The following is a 21,384-nucleotide window of genomic DNA, read 5'->3' as shown; positions in this document are numbered from 1 at the left end:
TACTAGATTCATAGATGCTGTTTTTGTAAAAGCTCATTGAATTGTGTGAATACCAAAAACCTGACTTGTATTGTGGCAACATAGATTACATGGGTCAGAATCAGGTTTTATTCTTATTTTGTTTGTGAGGTAGTTCTCAGTTTCAATAAAATATGATAATCGGTAGATTATTGTTTATCAGAATTAACTGGGATAATGATAGATAATGAGTTCATTTTGGTTAATACATATTTGGTGTAATTGAGTACACAAATAAATGAGCTTATTGACACCTTATTTTCATCACGGCATCCTTAGATAGTGTTACGGTGGGTACTCAATAAATTAGTTGTCCTTAGATTATACATTGATTCAAAATTATAAACTAAGCAAATTGCTCTCTAAATCTCTAATTATGCGTAACACTAAACATGGACCAATATTATTGCTGTCAAGCGTGTCAAACGTGCAATTTCAGGATTATTTACTAATATGGAAAAATAAAAAATAAGGGGGACTAAATATTTTCCTTTCTTTTTCGGTGCGGTAAAAAAGAATTGCGTGTAGCACATGTTCATGTGGTTCTTGCCTGAAGCTACATTTGGGGCATTTTGCTGGGAAAGATAGGGCTTTTATATTCGAGCCGATTGAATAGACAAGGGAGGGAGCGATTCCTGGAATTGGGAATATCGGAGTTTGATTAAGATAAGGATTTGGACCGATTGATTGGCCTGGCAGTCGATGAGGTTTGGCAGATTGTTATGAAACCGGAGGTTGGTTTCCCTCTCCTCTCCGTCTTTTTTTCTTCTTATATGTTTGTACGATCTAAATCTAATTGCTCGCTCAATTCATTTCCCATCCTGTTTATTATTCCATCGCTAGGGTTTTAACAATTTGCATAGATTTCAGTTTTCTTACTTCAAATTATGTATAGTTTCCCAGCAGTACTGGAGTTTGATGTCTCCTATAAGATCGCACTTGCGTTAATCGCGTACTGTAAATCCTTATTTGCCGTCTTTGTTCCTTTGGTTCTCCTACTTCTTATACCAGCTCAGGCATTAGTTATATCGAACAATGAATTTTCAGAAATAGGATTACAAATTTACAACGACAGAGTTTGAAGACAGTGATATAGTTTCTCTAAGCATATTCAGTGAATTGATTTGTTACTGTAGACGAATTGTGTCTACAACTTTTCTTATGCTTCATAAAAGAAAACGAAGAAACTCTACATTGTTGTTAATGTATTGTATTTATCAGGTGCCATCTGTACCTGTTCTTCATATGAGAGGTGACTCTGGGGCATACACCTTGTGCTCTTCTTTCTTGTCCTTGTTTGCATCTTAGTAGAGTTCTTATGGGGTCAAAGCCTGTTTTTGATGAAACCTGTCATGTTAGTGGGGCAAATCAATATTCTGCCAATGTGAGTGATAAGTCGTCCTCTTTCAAGATCAAGGCCTGTGACAATTTACAGCACACCGCTAGTGAGACAAGTAACCTACTTAGCGTCAATTCGAGTTACGATTCTCTGTCTGAAAATGCTGAAAGCAGACCACCACTAAGGTTTTCTAATACTTCTGATCATTTAGAAGGCATTGAGAAACTTTCAACTACATACAATGATTCTAAAGTTGTTGAAGTTCATGAAGATAATATATCATGTGTAAGTAAAGCGAATGATACAAATACAGCATTCTGTGATAATAACAGGAACGTAGAGAGGAAGAATCTTTCCAGTAGCTTAGCTTCAGTTGGTAGTGTAGGCGCTGAAGAATTTGGACAGCCACCCCATTCAGCCTTATCTGAGATGCCTCCTTCAAAACATGCTGCTACTGGCAATGGCATGTCAAAGGTTTTAAATGATTCTCCCACCCTTGAGTTGTCAATTTTCTTTCCTTTAATGCAGTTTTACTGATGCAGGTGGTGATCGTTTTGTATGCAGGAGAATTTGCCAGAACTTATGGAATCTTCATTAACAAAAGAACCAGCTACTGGCCAGAAATTTGCATCTTACAAAGGTTTGGAGGTCTCTACAAAAATGTGTCCAAAGTTTGAAGAGACCAGTGATGATGGGGAAGTCCCAAAACAGGAAGCTTTGAGATGTTCAGGTCAAGGTGAACGTGATATTGAATCTAGTGAGATGGTTGATACAGCTGCTAAGCGCCCGTTGCAATCGGACAATGGTGATGACAGTGATGGATCAGATGCTGTGGAGCATGATGTAAGTTTTTTTTGTTCATGACAGAATCTACATGTATCATCTGCATGAAAGCTTCGTTTTTGTGTCTTCTTGAACTTGCATTCAGGGCCCCCCACTGGGGTGCCTCCTCACTTCTTTTTTTCCCGGTTTCTTAATCCTGGGAAATCAGGAAATATCTGTGTAAATATTCAATGACCACTTTTTGGACTTAATTATTCTCATGAAAACCTACTCTACTCTAATGACATGTTGCTTAAAAATACTGGCTCCTAGTCAGCATAAGCTCTCAAAGTGGCAAAAATCACATAAAATAAGACATGTTTGAGAAATGTTGAAGGGCCAAAGCTTTGCCTTCTTGAATTGCTTGTATCATTTCAGCCAGAAGTTCAAAGTGACGCAATGTTAATTCTTAATAGCACTTGTGAGAAAATCTTGAGCAATCTACTATGTTGCTTTTGCTAGTGTATGGAAGCTCCCTCTTAGTGTTTATAAGCATACGGAAGCATCCCTTTTAGTATTCATTACCTAAAGTCTAAAGTGGTTTCTCTTTCTGGAACCCGTAATCAGGTAAACGTATGTGATATTTGTGGGGACACAGGTCGTGAGGAATCGCTTGTCACATGTAGTAGGTGTAGCGATGGTGCAGAACACATGTAAGAGTCTTTTGCACATTTCTCAGTTATCAGGTTTTATTAGCTACATTTTATGTTGATCCCGTGCCTGTGTTCAAGTTTTGTTACATTGTTGTTCCTTAAATCAGCTATTGCATGCGGAAAATGCTTCGGAGAGTTCCTAAAAGTGACTGGTTGTGTGAGGAATGCAAGTTCACTGAGCAAATTGAAAACCAAAAGCAAGGTAAAGCAAATTGAATTAGCTTTCTGGATGTGGATGCCAACTTGCCATTCTTTTTTAAATATAATTTTTTTTTATGTATTCCGAACTCCGAATGTCAGATGTAGATGGAAACAGAATGAAGAAAGCCGTTTTGAGTACACAGCTCTCTAATAAGAGACGTGCAGATAATACAGAAGCGGCTCCTTCTTCAAAGAGGCAGGCTCTTGAAACTCGGGTGGGATCACCAAAGCCGTCAAGCCCTAAGAGAACAATTGCATTATCACGTGAATCTTCTTTCAAGAATATGGATAAGGATAAGTTTAAGTCCGCTTATCAGACTTCTATGTTCACTAATGATGTCACAGAAACTGGGCGCTCTCCAACAACAGGTCCTCGGCTTCAAACAGCCAAGGGTGAGTAGCTTTTGGTTCCTGATATATGTTATATATCCATCATTGACTTCGTATGACAGCTCTTATTTTGTTTGATTGTCCTTATAATTCATTTGTACATTTCTTTTATTTTAAGGTTCAATACTAATCAAGAAACTCTCGTCATATAAAATACGTCCCTTGTAGGTGCATTATCAAAGTCAAACTCCTTCAACATGTACTCCAAACCAAGGTTTAAACCTGTAGACAACGTTGTTCCTCAGAAGCAGAAGGGGTTGAAAGAGCAGGCTTCTGTTGATATGAAGGAGAGGACAGCCAGAATGATGGTCAAATCTGTGTCATTCAGATCTCCCGACTTGGGGCGTTCCAATGCATCCGAGTCAAAAGTTAAAATGCTACCATCAAAATTTAACCCTCTTAAAGATCTAAAGGGATTGAAACAAGTGAAAGAGCGGAGTACAGTTGAAAGAAAACATTTATCTAAACTAGATCGTCCTTTAGTTGGTTTGCCAACATCCAGTGCTATTGTTTCAACACCGAAGGTTGACCAAGCATCCCGTGGTGATAACAGTTTGCTATCTGTGAGCAACCTTCGAGAGCATAAGACCTTACTATCTGATGGAAAAATATGTACTTCATCAAAAGCAATAAGTAGTCTAACTCGTAAAGGTGCTGAGACTCAAAGTTCTCCAGGTACTTCTTGCCTAGTTAGGGGAAATAAGTTGATGCTTATCTTATGTCCTAAAACCCTATGCTTTTTGTTGGCTAGTATTCCATATATGTACGGATGTACCTCAATATCAAATGTGTTTAATACATGAACTTCTCGTCAATGCATTTTCCATTGCAGGTGGATCTTCTCCTATAAGTGGAATGTGTACTGCTGCTTCTGAACAAAGGTCAAACCAAGTTCTATCTAACAATGAACCTTTATCCAGCTATTCTCGGCCTATTGAGAAGCTACCTGCTGATGGTGAAGGGAATTCTGAAGATGTGCCTCAATCAGGGGAAATGGCAAATCAGACTGATGTAACCAGGGAGAGCTCTGTTCGCAGTAGGCCGATTGTTGCAGCTAGCTCAAAAAGTCTTTTCTGTTCAATTTGTAAAGAGATTGGTCATACTGCTGAATCTTGCAATACCGTAGTCTTAGAAACTATTGTTACTGATGTTTCTCCTCCAAGGAGTTGCAGGGAGGAGGTGCTGAGAAGTAGTAGGTTGAAAGATGCAATTCACGCTGCTTTGCTTAGAAAGCCTGAAATATACAAAAAGAAAACAGTACTAAATCAATCTGATGACTTGTCTGTTTCCAACATGGAATCAAGTTCTGAAGTAGTTGCTCCAGAGATAATATCGAACATGATGAATAATAACATGCGTACTGGAGGATCACATGATGGACAAGCAATTCCTGGAATTTCTAATTCCGATTGTCACAAGAATACATCACAGCCTGCTAATTCTGTGGTTACTTCCAGTGTGGTAGGCTCCAGTTCAGTTGTTCCTCTTCTTGGGAAGTCTACAGTGCAAGATTTGCAGAGTCATCCTTCAATGGGGATGTCTTTTCTTATGAAGACAACAGCCATTCCAGAATATGAATACATTTGGCAGTAGGATTCTCTTGCTAATTATTAGTTATTAATTTTCTTCATACTCTGCATCCATCCTTGTCTTTTGGTGGTATTTGTTTTTGTTTTTTTGTTTGTAAAACATGTCTTGACAATATACTCTTCACCTATTTTTTTTCAGGGGAAGCTTTGAACTGCAAAGAGGTGGAAATAATCTGGATATATGTGGTGGTATTCAAGCTCATTTATCGACTTGTGCATCACCAAAAGTACTTGAAGTGGTCAACAAATTTCCACCGAAAGTTCCTCTGAAGGAAGTCCCTCGTTTAAGTGTATGGCCAACACAGTTTTATCAAAGTGGTGTCAAAGAACATAATATAGCACTCTACTTCTTTGCCAAAGATCTTGAGAGGTAACGGATACACATGCATTCTGTGTTTCGCGTATTATTACTCTAAAACATTATATATTTATCTTCATCATTTTCTATGCAATTTCACAAGTTATTCCTGCAATGCAGTTACGAAAGGAACTACAAGGTCCTTATAGATGCGATGATGAAGAATGATTTAGCCCTTAAGGGAAAGTTTGGCGGCATTGAACTTCTGATACTCCCATCAAATCAGCTTCCTGAGAAATCACAACGTAAGGAATTGTGTATTTTATTGCGCTAGATATATTTGTGAGCCATTATGTTTGGCGGGGTTCTGTGTGCAAGTTGAGGATCACATTGGCATGTAGTGTCCCACATATAATTGATCATGCTGAACGCTGATATTCAAATTTTCGACTTGTGAAGTTTATAAAATCAGACAGTAATATAATAAATAATTGCATCTTCTTCAATTTATTTGGTTATCATGCTCAGCTTGATAATGTTGTTGGTACTGTCCTAAGTGTTTGTGATATCATTTGCTCATTTCTCTGTTATTGGCAGGTTGGAATATGCTTTATTTCTTATGGGGTGTGTTCAGGGAGACGAGGGTGCATTACGTAGACTCTACTAGAAAAGTAGACATTCCTGGCTCGAGTGTTGTCTCTTTGGACAATGGCACTTCCACTGCCATGACTTTGTCCAAGGACCTGCATGTTCCCAAGCGTGTAGGTGCAGATGACAGGTTGTCTGGTGCAGCCTCTGAATCCAAATTCCCAGATCCTCTGGTTCTTACGGTTAGCAAGGATCTTGATTCCAAAGATACATACCCAGAGGAGATGTGTCGTGGTTCAAAAGAGAACTTGGTGATGCAGGATAGTGGGGGTGCTTACGAATACACAGCAAACAATGCAGTCTTGTCTGGTGCAGTTGCATGCACTACTCCTTCCCTGGTATGGTTTTTTTTTTCCAGAATGCATATGGATTTGACAGTCTGTGTGGCATGAGGGTCTCAATGTGAGTAATAAAGTGCTGTTATCTATTTTAATTTTCTATTCATGTTCTGCAGCAAGAAGTTTTCCTTCGTGAGAGCAGACTAGACACTATGGGGCAAATTGGTAAGGAGAGAATTGCAGATAGAAAGAACATGATTGCTGTCGAGGAGTTGATTCTGGAAAAGTTGAATATAGACAGGGATGAAAGTAGACAATTGAGGGAGCTGACGGGATTTGATGGATCTAAAGAGATGGATACAGCTTTTCTGACAGACTCGACAACAAAGGTCAACTCTTGTCAGTCTAATACTAGAATACATCCACATATAGATCTGTCAGAGACAGCAGCTTCTTCTACTACAAGTCAAGAAATGCCTTGGAATGTGGTGAATACTATTCAGAGAGATGGACAGAATGATAGAAAGAAGTCAAAATTAGATTCTAGTGAATTACAGGGTTTTAGTACTTCAAAGGCTATTCCTATTACTTCAGCTGAGGGGAAGAATTCTCTTGAAGAATGTGATGAAAAAGTTATTCCAGAGGACTTGGGAACTACTGAAAGGCACTTCTTTCCTGTGGAGTCAAGGAATATCCAGGATTTTCAGATGGATAGCAACTCTCTGCCATGGAAAAATTTCGCATTAGGAAATGAGGATAAGTTGGATGGGTTTCCAAGTCTTGAGCTTGCTCTTAGGGCGGAAGCAAAACCACCAAGTAAGGGGAGTCTGCCCTTCTTTGTTGGGTTAGGTGATGAGAGAGATAACTATGACAGACCTTTAGAAAAAACACTTGGTGAGGAAGAAGATGATGCGTCTGCTTCTCTTTCCCTCTCTCTCTCTTTCCCCTTCCCAGACAAGGAACAACCTGTTAAAAAATCTGAGCAACTTCTGCCCGAAAGGCACCATGTGAATACTTCACTGCTTCTGTTTGGGCGCTTTCCAGAAAAATAGAACAACGATGGATTCTTGCATCATGTATTAGTGTGACTGGAGGTGGTAATGCTCAGGAGCGGCCATGAGAATTTCCCTTTGTTCATATCTCCTATAGGATACAGTTTTCTTTGTTATGCTCCCATTTTGGTAGTGCCCATCTCTTTGGTTCTCAGTATGTTATTGTTACGGCTGTTTGTACATATGAAGAGAACGAAAGCCGATTGTCACTAAGCTGATCAACGTGATGCCAACTTTTTAGATTTGAGGTCAATTGGTGTCCAATTAGAACCCAACAAGAGCGTATTTGAAGCCCTTATTATTTTTCGTACCTCCCCAACTAGCATAGTGATACAGTATTCTGGAGCTTGTTGAATGAGAAATATAGAATCCTAAAGGCCTTAGCAGTGAGGGTGTTTCATCATTGCCATTTGTTACGTGCAACATGTATTTTTTTAATTATATTTTATAGTTATGGACCAAAGAAACAGAAACTAAATGGACATGAAGAGAGAATGCCAAAGTAGAGCGTTGGGGGCGGAAAAACCTATGACAGGATTATATAACTTATTACCTTCCCACACAGTCCCTTGTAATATTTCTGTTGGACAATTACAAGGTTTTTCGATGAGTGGACAATTATAGGGTTATGCCTGCGTTGTATTATAGGAACCACAATATTTCAATTTCTTTTATTGTTTTTAATTTTTAGATAAATGGTTTCAAGTTTCAACCGAGAACAATGGGGGGTAGTAAGGGAAATACAAGATATTTTTTCAAGTTAAAATTCCATTTCCAGGATCAGCGAGCGTAGTTTACATCGCCTTTCATCTGCTTCTCTCACTAAATACTCAACACTCGCATTCGCTCGCTCGCTCTCTCTGTTTGTTTCTAATGGCGATCTGCTCGGCTCCTCTAACCACTTCGTTCTCAGGTATCCGCCGCTTCCGGAAATTCAATTGTTTTTGTTTACAGTAACTCGCTGTTTGCTGTGATAATTCATTCCAAACGTTGTGATGAATTTGATTCTGGAATTCGATTGCTGTGCGTGTATTTTGTTCAGTAGAATTAGTATTTAGAATCAGATGTAATTAGGTGTTTGCTTTATTAATATGAGTAGGCGGCAAGGGATCTCATCTGAAAGCCCGTGAGATTTGGTTGTCCGGCAAGCCAGCATCATCACTAAAACTCACTGCACTGAGCCAGAGCCGGAGAAACTCGGTTCAGTTGCGAAACAACCGCAATTTCTGTGTTCGTGCTGAGTATAGGTAACTGATCACTATTCTATGTCCATATCATGTATGTGATTCGTATATGTCGACTCGTAATCAATTCCAATTTGTAAGCAGTGATGGTAATAGAGGTGGAGGTGCTGATTTTCTTGCTGGCTTCCTCGTCGGAGGAGCTGTGTTTGGAACTTTAGCTTATGTTTTTGCTCCACAGGTGTGATTCCTTATTGTTCTTCCTAGCTTCAGTGTTCAACACGTTTTTCTATTTGTTTTCATCATACAATGTTGCTCTGATCATACTCATATGGATATAACTGCCTTTTGAGCTCAACGCATATACACTTACCTACACACTCAACACCTAGACACAGCATCGTAATCTATTTTATTCTTGTTTGATGAAATGAAAGGTTCCTGAGTCTTCATCATGTAAAAGGCATGTGATAAGAGCCTTGTAGTCACTTTTAACTGTATTTTGTGACCATTCCATTTGATGCTAACCCGCCTAAACTGAAATTTGTTTATAACTTTTTATGTTTTGTCCTTCCCAAGTGTTTTGTAATATTGGAGCAAAAAGTTATATTTGTAGATTAACTCCATCAGTTGTCTGACAGAGCATCCATGATCCATTTCCATTTGTTCTACCCAATTTATGGTTGTTGCTTATTCTCATCGGATGGTCAGTATTACTGCATGTATTTTTGTTAAAGTTAGACTCAAGATCCTGGTACTTGGATTAGATTGAGCATGTCACCTGCTCTTTATGGATGAAAACTGTAGTGCTCAACTAGCCCTTCTGTTCTCCTCAATCCTCAAATTACTGTTTCCTGTATACAGTGTCCTTTTTTCTTTATATTGTTGTTATTTATCTATTATTTCAATTTTGGTTGTGATCCTAGTTTGCACTTCTTTGTCTTATGCAGATCAGAAGATCTCTCCTCAATGAAGATGAATATGGATTTCGTAAGGCCAGGAGACCAATATACTATGATGAAGGCTTAGAGGTAAACCACATCTTCATGACTGACACTTCTTCCACTTTTGGAGATGCGATTGATCTGTTTTATAATATCATTCACTTTTTGGGAAGAAGAATAGCTCACTGATCTTTTTTTTTTCCTTTTTCCGGTATGCAGAAGACCAGGCAGACCTTGAATGCAAAGATAAGCCAGCTCAATTCTGCCATTGACAATGTCTCTTCCCGCTTGAGAGGTGGGAACAATGCGCCCGAGGCGCCAGTCCAAGGTGATCCTGAAGTAGAAGCTACCATGTGAGATTCATTTTACTCTCTGGTTGCTTATGAACTTTAAGTCTTGAAAGTCCACATGTATTTTAATTTTGGATACATAACTATGTGTTATTCCAATAGCATTGAGGAGTTTTGTTTCAGGTTTGTTAATTCTGTTTTATAGTTTTGGCTTACAAGATTGTGGATTAATAAATGGATTTTGTACTCTTTTGCAAGTAGTTGGAACTGGGATTAAGTCTCCTGGTTCATACTTCTACTGAACGTCAGACTAATGGAATGGATGTTACATGTCCACATAAGTGATCCGTCCACATAAGTCTTTTTACATGTCCTGGGCAATCTATTTTATTTATATTTTAGTGAACACCAGCAACTTAGGATTCTTGTTGTTAATTTCATATATATAATTCATTGAACTCAAATATATAATTCAAGTCCGATATGCTTTGCATTCTGGAATAAGGTATGGTACAGTTCATAAACGAAGTTATTTTAGTTTGCCCCAATTTACTTCAAGTAGAAAACGGTATGTAAGATGTCCCACATGGTTCGGCATCAGCATCATTATGGGAAATAATGAAACTCTTTTATTCTGACAAATAAAACTCGAACAAACAGAGCCAAATCTTGATCAGAACCTTCACAGTCTGGCTTCTTTAAGAGTTCAAATGCGTGGTTAATATCCACAAGAGGAATTTCATGAGTCAAGAGTTCATCCAGTTGCATTTCCTGTGTGGAGTAAGAAGAGTACGGTTACTTTGAGACTTCATAAAAAGTGAACTGATTGATCCAAATGACTTTGTAGTCTAGAACTTTAACCTTTGTTTCATGTGTGTGTGTGTGTGTTGTACCAATTCCTTCACGAAGATCTACATTCTGTTTGAGTCTATCTTGTGAATTGCATGAAAATGAAAACAATTTAGTACTTAATGGTCTGGGAGTAGTAACAACTCATCACCTTATTCATGCATTTGTTTATTAGAATGGGAAGATCGGTTTTGGCTTTGAGCCCTCCGAACATGGATCCTTTAAAGGTTCTGCCAGTCATTAAGGAGAGAAAACTAATTTGAACGGGTGCTGTATATGCGAATCCTAGCACGACTGTCATTCCTTTACCCTGCAGATTGCATGGAAGGACAAAAATTCAAGTCAGAATTGAATCCGGTCGAGTGTCCGATGAAACCACAACGGCAAATGTGTACCATTTTTGTGGCCTCAAGGGCTTCATTGATGAAAGGTGGAACGCCAGTGCACTCAAAGCAATAATCTACACCCATTCCATCTGTAGAGTCTTTGATGAGCTCAGAAATTGATTTGATATGATCTTGCTCGTGTTCGGGTTCGGGTTGGTGATTCTCAGGGTTTATAAAATCAGTCATTCCAAAAGCAATTCCTGTTTCTCTTTTCATCTCATTTTTGTCGACACCGATAATTTTAGCTGCACCTTGCATTCTAACATTGCCTGCAGCACCAGTAGAAAGTAACATATATCAACATATATTGTTTGAAGCTATTAAATTGCTGTACGTGCTAGCTAGGCCATGTACGTGGTACCATGTCATGATGTAAATGACTAAACATAAGGCAGTAGTTTGTACGTACCCCTAATCCAACAGCACCAAGACCATACAATCGACTATGAAGACGATTTTTGTTTATGTTGATATTTTACAGAAATGATCTTTAGTAATAAATTAAACTTTTGAACGGTTAAAATCATGTATTTATATTCGCAAAGTGTGCAAATAAACGAGAGTTTGGACGCATGCGTACATACTAGTTTGTACGCAAGTTTTTCCCTGGATGAAGATGGATATATGTGGTACGGTACATACAATTGGATATCCTTTGGAGATGACGATGTCAGTGTGACAGAGACTGGCATAGAGCATCTTGACACGAACTTCACACTTGTGTGGTGGCTGTACATGTATCTCTTCCACCTTGCACCCTTCCCCCACTCCCCAACATACCGCCGCTGTACGTAATACACAAAGAGATACATGCATATACAGATTGTCAATACCATCAGCCGTCGCCGGACATCAGTAATTATGAAACTATGCATACCTTTGCATGTGATGACTTGTGAGGCGCAGCTGCTGCTGATTTCTGACATAGCTAGCTGATGGATCAATGTATGTAATTCACTGCTGATCAATGATCGAATCTAGCAAGCTTCCAATCAAGTTCTCCAGGCCGATCGATGGATCTCGAAACAGAGCTAATCAGCTTGCTTGCTTGTTTGTTCCGGCTAGCCTCACTCTAGGGGTAACCGAACAGTTGAGCATGCCGGCGCAGCCGTAAGGTCCACTGAGGCCACTCCATCATATTAAATTCTTGATCCCCGTCCGGATTAGTTTCACTTTGTTAAGTTGTCGGCAACTTCTGACCTTCACCTCGTTGCGGCAACTATTGGTCATCACATCACTCAAAATACGACGGTCTAAAACAACTCTCATATATCATCGGCCCATACACACACTGTGGTCTGTGGGCTCGTTACTGGTTCAGTCGAGAGTAAAAGGAAAGCCCAATGGCCCATTACAAGACAATCTTAGTGGCAGGCTGGCAGCACCAGCACCACCCAGTCTCTTGGTTTCCCTTCCTTGTTCCCTCAGTTTCAAATGAATCATTATGTTCCTGCAGTAGATGGAGGACAGTTCCAGTGATAATACCACTCCCATCCAAACTAAGGTATCAGTTCTCGCGCCTCTTCTGTTCTGTTCGGTTTTCACTTGGCATTCTTTACTCTAGATCATTTTAGATCATCCTTAAATTCCTCTTCATCTTAGGTATATGAAAATCAAATGAATTGATCTTTCTTTGCGACTAGCTAGTTTGGGCTTTTGAGAAGGTACTGTCAAATTCTGGTTCAAATTTGTGGTGGTACCAGATACAAGCAGATAAAATGGCATTAATTGCCTGTTATCTTGATTTTCCTGATAGATACAAGCAGATAAATTAGAGACTGTGTGTGACAACTGACAAGGAACTAAAAATTGTCAATAAAGAACAATGCAGTAGTTTCGTTGCTCTTCATGCTCAGTATGCTTTCAGCATTCCACTTTTTGTTAGTCTTAACAACAGAGTGTTTGGCACAAGTTTTGCTTTCCTTTGTTTCTAACCTGAAGCTCACTTTGCTACTTCATGTCCCAAGGATTACTACAGAATTTTGGAGGTTGATTATGATGCAACTGATGAGAACATCAGACTAAATTACCGAAGGCTTGCTCTGGTTAGTGTCTCGGTCTTTGTATGGGGCTTTTACATTACCTGATTGTTGATGTTTCTTCTAAACCGGTGCAATTCTCATGTTTCTGCTGACTGTTATATATAGAAGTGGCATCCTGATAAGCACAATGGTGGCAGTCACGTTACAGCAAAGTTTCAAGAGATTAACGAAGCTTACGAAGGTAACTTGGTCCTTTGGCTTTTGGAAAGTGTGAAGTTCTGTTCTCAATGTGTGCATATTACCCTTCTCTCGAGTTGGTGACATTAGTCTGGATACTGTTATTGCAACCTCAAAATCAAAAGAGAAAGTTTGATCTTGATCTCTTGGCGTTTGGAACAATTAGTAACTGGCAACCATGCTGCAGTTTAAGCTTGAATTTAAAAATTCAGCTGTGGACTGTGGTTTCATTGGTAGACCTTTCCTTCCAGCTGGTCGCAAAATTCTTCTATTCACGCTTTGTAAGGAGCCTATACAATCCCTATCACCCTCAGTCAGTCCAAAATGATAATTGGCTTGCTTATCATTGAGCGTTGATCATTTTGTATAGATCTGTGGAGTGTATATATATTCATATCATATTGATAATATCCGATGAAAGCAACTTGCTCATTATCTATCCATTCTCGTTCTTCTGCAGTGTTGAGTGATCCTGCTAAGCGACTTGACTATGATCTAACCGGCATCTGTGAGATTGAAAAGTATACTTTACCGGTATGAAGTATGAACCTTTGTCAAGCTCAATTTTGTCACGTGTCTTTTGAGGGTCAAAATAGCTGACTGATACTGAATATGATATGTATAACAGGAATATCTTGGCAGATTTAGAGGAATGATACTTACCTGCAATGGCCTGGGTATTAGTCATGCATCAACATGGTAATGTATACACAATTTTCAGCATATGCAGTATTTCACTTCAAAGAAAGAAAAAAGAGGTGACAATTTATCCATGGCAATGCAGGTCACAAGAATTGGTGGAAACTGATGGCTTAGCAGAGAAATCAGCCTTATAACTAAGAAGGTATAGTCTACCTATGGATTTTTATCACCTTTTCCACATTACTTGGAATTTTTTGTAAAGATTACTTATCAAATTATCCTATTTGACTTGGGTAGTCAAAACTCAAACAGCTCACATGAATGCAACATGAGGGAGATTCACAGTTGGATGTTGGTCGATTTGGCTACGCTAAATTTCAAGTTATAACCTGGAGTAGTAAGAATTTTATCTGATCTGGTTTATCTCATTGGTCGATGAGGAGCTTTTTGAGGAGCATGCCAACGTCTCTGCAAGTGGTTCCATCCAACTCATTGATTGGAGCCAATGTGTGAGGAGAGATGGTGTATGGTAGGCTGACGAGGAAGGGGATGCAGTTGGGTCCGGAGATGGGGGGGGGGGGGGGGGACTTGTCATGCCTAAAAAGATGCATCTCCAATTTTCATCAGTTCCTCCAGCATTAAGGTGTTGTTCAAAAAACCACGCTCTAGGCTCCCCTTTGTTAACACCAGGCTCGTTTGCCACCTTGTCCACCCTCCACCTTCACTGCAAACTATTTAACTGTCATCTGATCTGTCAGAATAGTCAAAGCTCCTCCGCTTCTTGTCTCTGTAATTTTGTATGTATATTATTTTCATTGTTCTCAACTCTCGACTCTTGAAATAGAAACTCACTAGACGATCATAGAGATTTTTTCTTATCCTGAACAGATCTCAGTATTGTTGATTGGATTCTGGCATAAATGAGAATAGAACATCGTTTCATGCGCCTCTCCATGAGAATGCAAACATTAAACTTCCAATACATTCCTTGATAGAGGAAGACAGATTATGAAAATGATTCCTGTAATGTGTAATAATGGGAATTCAATATGTAATGCTTGGACTGCATGAAATTCCATGAATGAACCCCTATTTTGCCTCTCATCTCATAAAAAAAAGGTACTAGATAGGAGGACAATAGCCTGGTGGCATGAAACTGAGGTCCATAATCAAAACCCTCAACCCAGAATTATACACTTACAAGATTTCATGAGGCCGAATAGCCAACAAAATTGGGAGAAAGTCGTGGTAACTTCATTACATGGCTCCCAATACCGGTCCGCAATATGTATAATGTACAAAAGTCATGAACAATGTTTATATCTAATAAAATAATATTGGAAATTAACATAGGGTCTAATTAGAAGCTGGATATATGATCTGACCCAATATCTGACCTAATAGTGGAACTATCAAGATGGAACGTGAATGATTCTGCCAACTCTACTGCATCTTGAACCCTAAGCCGAGTGCCTTGCTGTCCAACAACCGTGGATGCAACCCTAGCTGCTAATGTACCTATTCCTTTCAAATCTGATACTCCTCTCAAAATACCAAACAAAATTCCTGATGCGTATGCATCCCCGGCACCACAGGTGTCCACTGGTACACATGGAGAAGGAGGGATATATACAGCTTCTCCTTTTACACCAATGTAAGAGCCTCTTGGTCCATCAGTAACCGAGGCAAATGGAACAAAATGGCTGAGATACCTTGTAGCGGAAATGGGGCTCTCCTTGGAGGAAAAGTGACAGAAGGCTCTCGCTTCATCACTGTTTGCAAAAACAATGTCTGCATAGTTCCCAACAATTTCCCTGGCAAACACAATTAAGAGACTAACCAATTACAAAATAATCTTTGTTGGAGAACAAAGAGCAAGAGACCAGAAATAAAATATTGTTTCCATATTGCTTTCTTGTAGAAAAATAGGTAGAAATGAAAGATAGAAAACACTAGAAGAAGAGGAAGATGAGAGGAAAAAAAAAAGATGGCCACACTTGATGCATACTCAAGTGTCATGAGCAGAAACGAAAAAAGTATAATCCAGTAAACCAAGTAATAATACCAGAAATCGTCGTAGTGTCTCTCAATGCAGGAAACATCTGATGCTGTAACTGCAACCAGCGCTCCGCACCTGTGTGCTTCTTCACATGCTTTTGTAATTGTCTTGATTGTATCAGGAAGTTCAAACAAATACCCCTCAACTACAAGTATTTTCGTATTGCAAACTGCACTAGCCAAGCACGAATCATAATTAACAGTCGAAGATGTTCCCTGACATAATTAAGAAGGATACATTAGGCATCTGATTTTCCTCATATCCCCATACACATGACTAAACAAAATATATCTTAAGTAATGAGAAACTTATCAATAGCTGGACAAGAAAAAGAAAGCAAAGGTTTACTCAAAATCACAAACTTTAAGAGGTATTATAGTTCAAAGCATTTTACGTATATTTCACCTGATATGCCAGCATTGTACGGTGGGCATCTGAAGATGTAAGAACTATTACTGTCCCTGTCGTCCCATCTTTGATAGGTGGAGAAAGAAAATGCAGATTAGCCCGACGTAACTTTGCTCTGTGACATACATACATTGTGAAAATGTTTTAAAGTTTGTCCGATCACTCAAATAAGGAAAACGTCCTGTATAGCCAATTGGATGAATTTGTTAAGCATGTGAACCTAAATCCTCGATTTAATTACAGAAGACACATGATGCAATCTTCAATTCTGTGATGAGGGATTACTGAAAGGAAAATGTGACATGATGATGTGATGATTGAATAATCTAAATGAACACAAAAGCCTTGGGGGGAGGGGAAGAGACGGACCTGTAAAAGCCACCCAAGGGATCACTCCCTACACTCCCTGTCATGGCAACACTCAAGGGAGAGCCTCCAATGGATGTGCTGCCAAGCCTGGCCAAGGCCACAAGGCTGTTGGAAAGGGAGCCACCAGCAGCAGCCTTATAGCTACAACCATCCATTGCTCTCAAGACTCGACCTCTCTCTTCGTGATTCACAAGCTTCCTTGTACCTTTTTCTAAACCCAGTTTTTCCAGAAACTCATCATCAACCATGCCAGAAAAATCCACCTAGAAGAGATATCAGCAGCAGGGCAAGGAATTAGGAAAGTCACCAAAGCTAACATTTTGCAACTATTAGACTTGTTAGGAGTGAGAGAGGATATACCATGGCTTGGCCAAGACCCAAAACATCCCACTTCTCAGGCAAGAAAGGGTCGGCATCTTCGTATTCATCTTCAATGTCGTCATCTTCATCGTCATCATCAGCAGGAGTGGCATTTGTGTGAAAGTCTGCGGCTCTCTTCATAATCCCGGCGGCTTTGTGTTTGTGAGGGAGATGTCGGGATGCGAATGAGGACGAAGAAGGGTATAAAAACAAAGAGGGGAGAGGGAAAGCAGGACAATGGACGGGTGGAGAGGACCTGCTGCCGAATATGTGGGAAGGAGCAGGAGCAACATAGCAAGAAAAGGAGACAGACATGTTTTACCCAATCTGTTCCTCTCTATCTCTATTCTATCTATATTTCTTCTTTCTATTCATTTCCAGTTCCTCCTCCCTATTTTCTGTTTAGAGAGAGCTCTTTACGTGGGTTCTGCTCATCCATTCACTTCCTCTGGGCCTTGAAGCCCAATCCAGAGCATAGTGGCCCCCTGCCATTAGCCCACGTGGCGAGATTAACATTATTGCAGTTGTCCTTCTCTCGTTCATCTCTTTCCCGAGTCCTGACGCACACAGGGACACAGAGAGAGCCAGAGAGGAGAGAGTCTCTGAGGTAAAGCCCATCCTGTGGATCCAATTCGAGATGCGATTGCGATTGCAAAATCTCGTATGATTTGATCTAAACTGGCCTGATCTGAATTGTGCATCTCGATGTGTAGGTACTCGATCACCAGTGAGCAATGGACCATGCTGAGCTCACCACTGAGCAGGTACCCAATTGAGGCTTCCTTTCTTGTATTCTTTTCTTGTGTGGTGGCCAATTCATTCTCTGATTGTGTTTGATTCAAGGTTCTGAAACGAGACATCCCATGGGAGCAATACATGACCACCAAGCTCATCACCGGAACCTGCCTTCAGCTCTTACGCCGTTATGATAAGAGATCCGACACTTGCCGATCACAGTTGCTTGATGATGTCTGTATTCTTTTTCTGCTATTTCTGCATTTTATCCCATTCTTTGAATCTCAATCTTGTTGTGCTTCAAACACATTTGACAGGATGGCCCAGCTTATGTTCAAGTTTTTGTTGGCATCTTACGTGATATTTTCAAGGAAGAAACTGTTGAATACGTTCTTGCTTTAGTCGATGAACTGCTTACAGGTAACTGCAACCCTCCCTTGTTGGGTTTCTCAATGCATACTCATTCATTTAACACCAACCAGTGTTCCTTTTGTTTTCTTTCCCAGCCAACCCCAAAAGAGCAAAATTGTTCCATGATACTTCTCTTGCCGATAAAGATGTTTACGAGCCTTTCTTAAGGTCAGTCAGTATCTATTTCAACATTCAATTTCTGAGTTCATTTCTCTCGTCATTGTCAAACTGCATTGAGTTTCTTTTCAGATTGCTTTGGAAGGGTAATTGGTTCATACAAGAGAAGAGCTGTAAGATACTTGGTTCTATAGCGAGGTACTATAAACATTTCTAAACTGCAATTCATATGGGCTCTCATAAGTTTTCCTTGTATGATCTCCTACTTGAACATGTCTTGATGTTACTATGTGGATACAATAGTGCAAGGCCCAAACCCCAAGGGACCGTCGCAAATGGAGAAGCCTCAAATTCAAAGAGTAAAATCACCACTATTGATGACGTCTTGAAAGGACTGGTAGAATGGCTTTGTGCACAGGTATGCTTCATCTTTAGGTCATATCTATGTAATGCACCTGGATGTCCTTTGTCAATTTTGGATGCCTGGAAAATTGAATTTTGTAGCACTGTTGTTGCGGATTTACTATGGTGTTTCACACTTCTCACAACCTAAAGTCTTGGGGTATTGAACCAGCAAATTTACACCCAAACTTGTGCTTACGATTATAGGAGTTGCCATTTTTGTCAAAGGTTACTGCTGTCTATCTTGTTGATAAGTTTTGAACAAAAAGGTGAATCTGTCTTCTGGCTTGTCTACTATAACCATTTATCACACTCGGGAACTTCAACTATAAGCACGGCTATGTTGTCCAGAATCAGATATCTGGGTACGAAAAGAAAAATTATTTCTTTTAACAGTTCAATTTGTAAGGAATGTACAATCAAACAACTATTGCTCTTATATGGTACTGTACCTAAAATCAGATTGGTATGAATTTATATAGACTGTGTAATCAACTTCCTTCGTGATGGACTCTGTGATGCATTCAGTTAACCCTCCAATACAAGAAATTATTCTGATACTATCAGTTATCACTCGGTAGTTATTATATTAGATGGTATTGGTTATCAGAAAATGTTCCTGATGCTATTAGTAATTTGTAGCTGAAGAAGCCTTCCCATCCTAGGCGTGGGATCCCAACTGCCATCAGTTGCCTTGCAACCTTACTAAAGGAGCCTGTGGTTAGATCTTCTTTTGTTCAAGCAGACGGGGTGAAGTTACTTGTTTCCTTAATTTCTCCAGCTTCCACCCAACAATCCATGCAGGTAAAGAGTTCTGTATTTTTAGCAGCCGGGGACATGGTGCAATCAATTTGAATCCAATATCCTGCTTCCTATACTACTGTCTCCGCCAATCAATTTGAATCCAATATCCTGCTTCCTATACTACTATCTCCGCTTTGTATCTAATATTGACCATGTATGAAACAGCTTCTGTATGAAACATGTCTATGTGTCTGGCTCCTTTCCTATTATGAACCTGCAATTGAGTACCTGGCTACTTCTAGAACACTTCCTCGACTCATAGAAGTTATCAGGAGCTCAACAAAGGAGAAGGTGAGGATATTACCATTTTGGATTCATAGAAATTTCATATGAGTTGTAATTTGTGCAAACTCAGTTGTCAGGCGACTGTGTATTGTCATTTTGTATTCTTATGATGTCCAACGGCTATTGAGAGAAATTGTTGCCATGCACTGCCATCGCCAACTTTTGTTTTTTAAAATGACAGCCACCACTTAATTTGTCCTGTAAATTTGAGCAATGTCTGTTGTTTCAACGGAATACATGTTATATGCATCTCTTAATTATTAATATGGATTGGTAACTTATGGTAGGTTGTCAGAGTTGTTGTTTTGACCCTGAGGAACTTGCTCTCCAAAGGAACATTTGGGGCACAAATGGTGGACCTTGGACTGCCTCAAATTGTTCAGAGTTTGAAAGCACAAGCGTGGAGTGATGAGGTGAGTTAGAGTGTTGTATGTTTTCTCTGCTGCTGATACCTTAGTTACTACTTGGTGAGACCGAGTTAAATGAAGGGAATTTTTCACAGCTGCTGATTTTACATGTCTACTTCCCATTGATTTACTGCTTTAATAATTATTTTACATTTCTATATGCTTATTATTAATCTTGTGTGAGAAATAAATTTTCATCAATAAAATATCCAATCTTAGTCATTTGTAACTGCATGCATTTAATTCTTTCTCCTCTTTCTCTATCTAGTTGCCTGTATAACTCTCCCCCTCTTGTTCCTCCTCACCTTTCTCACCTGTATTACAAGATTTGCTGATTGAAGTTTTTCTGTAGGATCTCCTGGAGGGATTAAATCAGCTGGAAGAAGGTTTAAGGGATAATATCAAGAAATTAAGTTCTTTTGATAAATATAAGCAAGAAGTCCTCCTTGGCCATCTTGACTGGTCACCGATGCACAAAGATGCAATATTCTGGCGTGAGAACATTACCAACTTTGAGGAGAACGACTTTCAGGTATAATTGGCCTCTTTCTCTCATAAGTGAAAATAGGCAGTCTTGGGGTATCACATAAAGTCCAATTGGTGGAAGATCACATGCCTTTGACATAATGAGTACTGTTATTAGTACACTGATAAGGAGTGTGACATGTCTTGGACATAATGAGTACTGTTATTATTTTACTGATAAGTTAAAATTAATTGCAGAAATCAACTGTCACGAAAAGACTTTTGAAAAGTGGCAGGCTCTTTATACTTGCTAACACAAGATTTTCATATGCAGATTCTAAGAGTGCTGATTACTATTTTAGACACATCCAGTGATCCAAGGGCTTTGGCTGTTGCTTGCTTTGATATATCACAGTTTGTCCAGCACCATCCGGCTGGAAGAATCATAGTAACTGACCTCAAGGCCAAAGAGCGTGTCATGAAACTGATGAATCATGAAAGTTCCGAGGTTACCAAAAATGCCTTACTATGCATTCAGAGGCTTTTCCTAGGTGCCAAGTATGCGAGTTTTTTGCAGGCTTAAATGATGGGCAAATTTAATCCCTGTGGTGATGGATTAGTGTCAATGGCACATTAGTCGTTCATATAGTATTTGTTCTAGCATTTATCATCTAAATGAAACAAACTACTGAAATTTAATTTGTTGTTTATTATCTCTGCCATATTTATTGAGTAAAATAAATCCCGTGGGGTGAATTATTGA

At 39.4% G+C, this 21,384-nt stretch overlaps 6 protein-coding genes across 9 annotated transcripts; 4 read left to right on the top strand and 2 right to left on the bottom strand.

Moving 5' to 3' along the window:
- Positions 1-584: 584 nt before the first annotated feature.
- On the top strand, positions 585-7,598 carry LOC126802292 (uncharacterized). Of its 3 annotated transcripts, XM_050529901.1 has the most exons (13): positions 585-752; positions 1,240-1,542; positions 1,690-1,831; positions 1,922-2,200; positions 2,747-2,832; positions 2,940-3,034; positions 3,133-3,426; positions 3,592-4,098; positions 4,256-5,012; positions 5,152-5,382; positions 5,491-5,615; positions 5,908-6,296; positions 6,413-7,598. In XM_050529901.1, the coding sequence occupies exons 2-13, from the start codon at positions 1,337-1,339 to the stop codon at positions 7,286-7,288; spliced, it is 3,987 nt and encodes a 1,328-aa protein (XP_050385858.1). In that variant the 5' UTR covers positions 585-752; positions 1,240-1,336; the 3' UTR covers positions 7,289-7,598. The 3 variants fall into 3 exon arrangements, with proteins under 3 accessions (XP_050385858.1, XP_050385859.1, XP_050385857.1); XM_050529902.1 differs by lacking the exon at positions 1,240-1,542; XM_050529900.1 differs by having other exon boundaries at positions 1,240-1,831.
- A 489-nt stretch (positions 7,599-8,087) lies between these two features.
- Positions 8,088-9,952, top strand: LOC126802849 (uncharacterized). Its single transcript, XM_050530558.1, has 5 exons — positions 8,088-8,201; positions 8,388-8,535; positions 8,617-8,710; positions 9,420-9,500; positions 9,633-9,952. Exons 1-5 carry the CDS (start codon positions 8,162-8,164, stop codon positions 9,768-9,770), a joined length of 501 nt encoding a protein of 166 aa, XP_050386515.1. The 5' UTR covers positions 8,088-8,161; the 3' UTR covers positions 9,771-9,952.
- A 173-nt stretch (positions 9,953-10,125) lies between these two features.
- On the bottom strand, positions 10,126-12,139 carry LOC126803877 (CYP enzymes assisting alcohol dehydrogenase-like). Its single transcript, XM_050531595.1, is given in 6 exon segments — positions 10,126-10,387; positions 10,389-10,474; positions 10,704-10,862; positions 10,948-11,207; positions 11,577-11,723; positions 11,816-12,139. Coding segments are annotated over 6 exon segments (756 nt in total). The 5' UTR covers positions 11,865-12,139; the 3' UTR covers positions 10,126-10,332.
- A 200-nt stretch (positions 12,140-12,339) lies between these two features.
- Positions 12,340-14,370, top strand: LOC126802817 (uncharacterized). Of its 2 annotated transcripts, none has more exons than XM_050530524.1 (7): positions 12,340-12,442; positions 12,906-12,983; positions 13,086-13,161; positions 13,618-13,691; positions 13,786-13,856; positions 13,942-14,001; positions 14,112-14,370. In XM_050530524.1, the coding sequence occupies exons 1-6, from the start codon at positions 12,398-12,400 to the stop codon at positions 13,991-13,993; spliced, it is 396 nt and encodes a 131-aa protein (XP_050386481.1). In that variant the 5' UTR covers positions 12,340-12,397; the 3' UTR covers positions 13,994-14,001; positions 14,112-14,370. The 2 variants fall into 2 exon arrangements, with proteins under 2 accessions (XP_050386481.1, XP_050386482.1); XM_050530525.1 differs by having other exon boundaries at positions 14,097-14,370.
- A 604-nt stretch (positions 14,371-14,974) lies between these two features.
- Positions 14,975-17,403, bottom strand: LOC126802203 (uncharacterized). The gene is made up of 5 exons (XM_050529789.1): positions 16,996-17,403; positions 16,636-16,898; positions 16,264-16,381; positions 15,865-16,073; positions 14,975-15,613 (listed from the first exon to the last, which is right to left on the bottom strand). The coding sequence occupies exons 1-5, from the start codon at positions 17,308-17,310 to the stop codon at positions 15,160-15,162; spliced, it is 1,359 nt and encodes a 452-aa protein (XP_050385746.1). The 5' UTR covers positions 17,311-17,403; the 3' UTR covers positions 14,975-15,159.
- A 95-nt stretch (positions 17,404-17,498) lies between these two features.
- LOC126802204 (V-type proton ATPase subunit H) lies at positions 17,499-21,384 on the top strand. The gene is made up of 12 exons (XM_050529790.1): positions 17,499-17,602; positions 17,709-17,759; positions 17,839-17,964; positions 18,048-18,150; positions 18,237-18,309; positions 18,391-18,456; positions 18,562-18,676; positions 19,303-19,464; positions 19,630-19,755; positions 20,037-20,162; positions 20,509-20,688; positions 20,956-21,384. The coding sequence occupies exons 2-12, from the start codon at positions 17,730-17,732 to the stop codon at positions 21,202-21,204; spliced, it is 1,356 nt and encodes a 451-aa protein (XP_050385747.1). The 5' UTR covers positions 17,499-17,602; positions 17,709-17,729; the 3' UTR covers positions 21,205-21,384.

This window comes from Argentina anserina, chromosome 7, assembly GCF_933775445.1.
Source record: "Argentina anserina chromosome 7, drPotAnse1.1, whole genome shotgun sequence".
Lineage (NCBI taxonomy): Eukaryota > Viridiplantae > Streptophyta > Magnoliopsida > Rosales > Rosaceae > Argentina > Argentina anserina.
The sequence above is the reverse complement of the archived record's forward strand: the minus strand, read 5'-3'. Positions and strand labels throughout refer to the sequence as shown.

Bases quoted from the DNA above. Each gene is read 5' to 3' on its own strand.
- LOC126802292 (XM_050529900.1), top strand. From the start codon at position 1,337: ATGGGGTCAAAGCCTGTTTTTGATGAAACCTGTCATGTTAGTGGGGCA. The intron at 1,832-1,921 runs GTTTTAAATGAT...TTTTGTATGCAG, and splicing joins CTGGCAATGGCATGTCAAAG to GAGAATTTGCCAGAACTTAT. The intron at 3,427-3,591 runs GTGAGTAGCTTT...CGTCCCTTGTAG, and splicing joins TCGGCTTCAAACAGCCAAGG to GTGCATTATCAAAGTCAAAC.
- LOC126802849 (XM_050530558.1), top strand. From the start codon at position 8,162: ATGGCGATCTGCTCGGCTCCTCTAACCACTTCGTTCTCAG. The intron at 8,711-9,419 runs GTGTGATTCCTT...TGTCTTATGCAG, and splicing joins CTTATGTTTTTGCTCCACAG to ATCAGAAGATCTCTCCTCAA. The intron at 9,501-9,632 runs GTAAACCACATC...TCCGGTATGCAG, and splicing joins ACTATGATGAAGGCTTAGAG to AAGACCAGGCAGACCTTGAA.
- LOC126802817 (XM_050530524.1), top strand. From the start codon at position 12,398: ATGGAGGACAGTTCCAGTGATAATACCACTCCCATCCAAACTAAG. The intron at 13,692-13,785 runs GTATGAAGTATG...TATGTATAACAG, and splicing joins TTGAAAAGTATACTTTACCG to GAATATCTTGGCAGATTTAG. The intron at 13,857-13,941 runs GTAATGTATACA...ATGGCAATGCAG, and splicing joins ATTAGTCATGCATCAACATG to GTCACAAGAATTGGTGGAAA.
- LOC126802203 (XM_050529789.1), bottom strand. From the start codon at position 17,310: ATGTCTGTCTCCTTTTCTTGCTATGTTGCTCCTGCTCCTTCCCACATA. The intron at 16,899-16,995 runs GTATATCCTCTC...TATCTCTTCTAG, and splicing joins TGGGTCTTGGCCAAGCCATG to GTGGATTTTTCTGGCATGGT. The intron at 16,074-16,263 runs GTGAAATATACG...TAATTATGTCAG, and splicing joins GTACAATGCTGGCATATCAG to GGAACATCTTCGACTGTTAA.
- LOC126802204 (XM_050529790.1), top strand. From the start codon at position 17,730: ATGGACCATGCTGAGCTCACCACTGAGCAG. The intron at 20,163-20,508 runs GTGAGTTAGAGT...GTTTTTCTGTAG, and splicing joins CACAAGCGTGGAGTGATGAG to GATCTCCTGGAGGGATTAAA. The intron at 20,689-20,955 runs GTATAATTGGCC...TTTCATATGCAG, and splicing joins TTGAGGAGAACGACTTTCAG to ATTCTAAGAGTGCTGATTAC.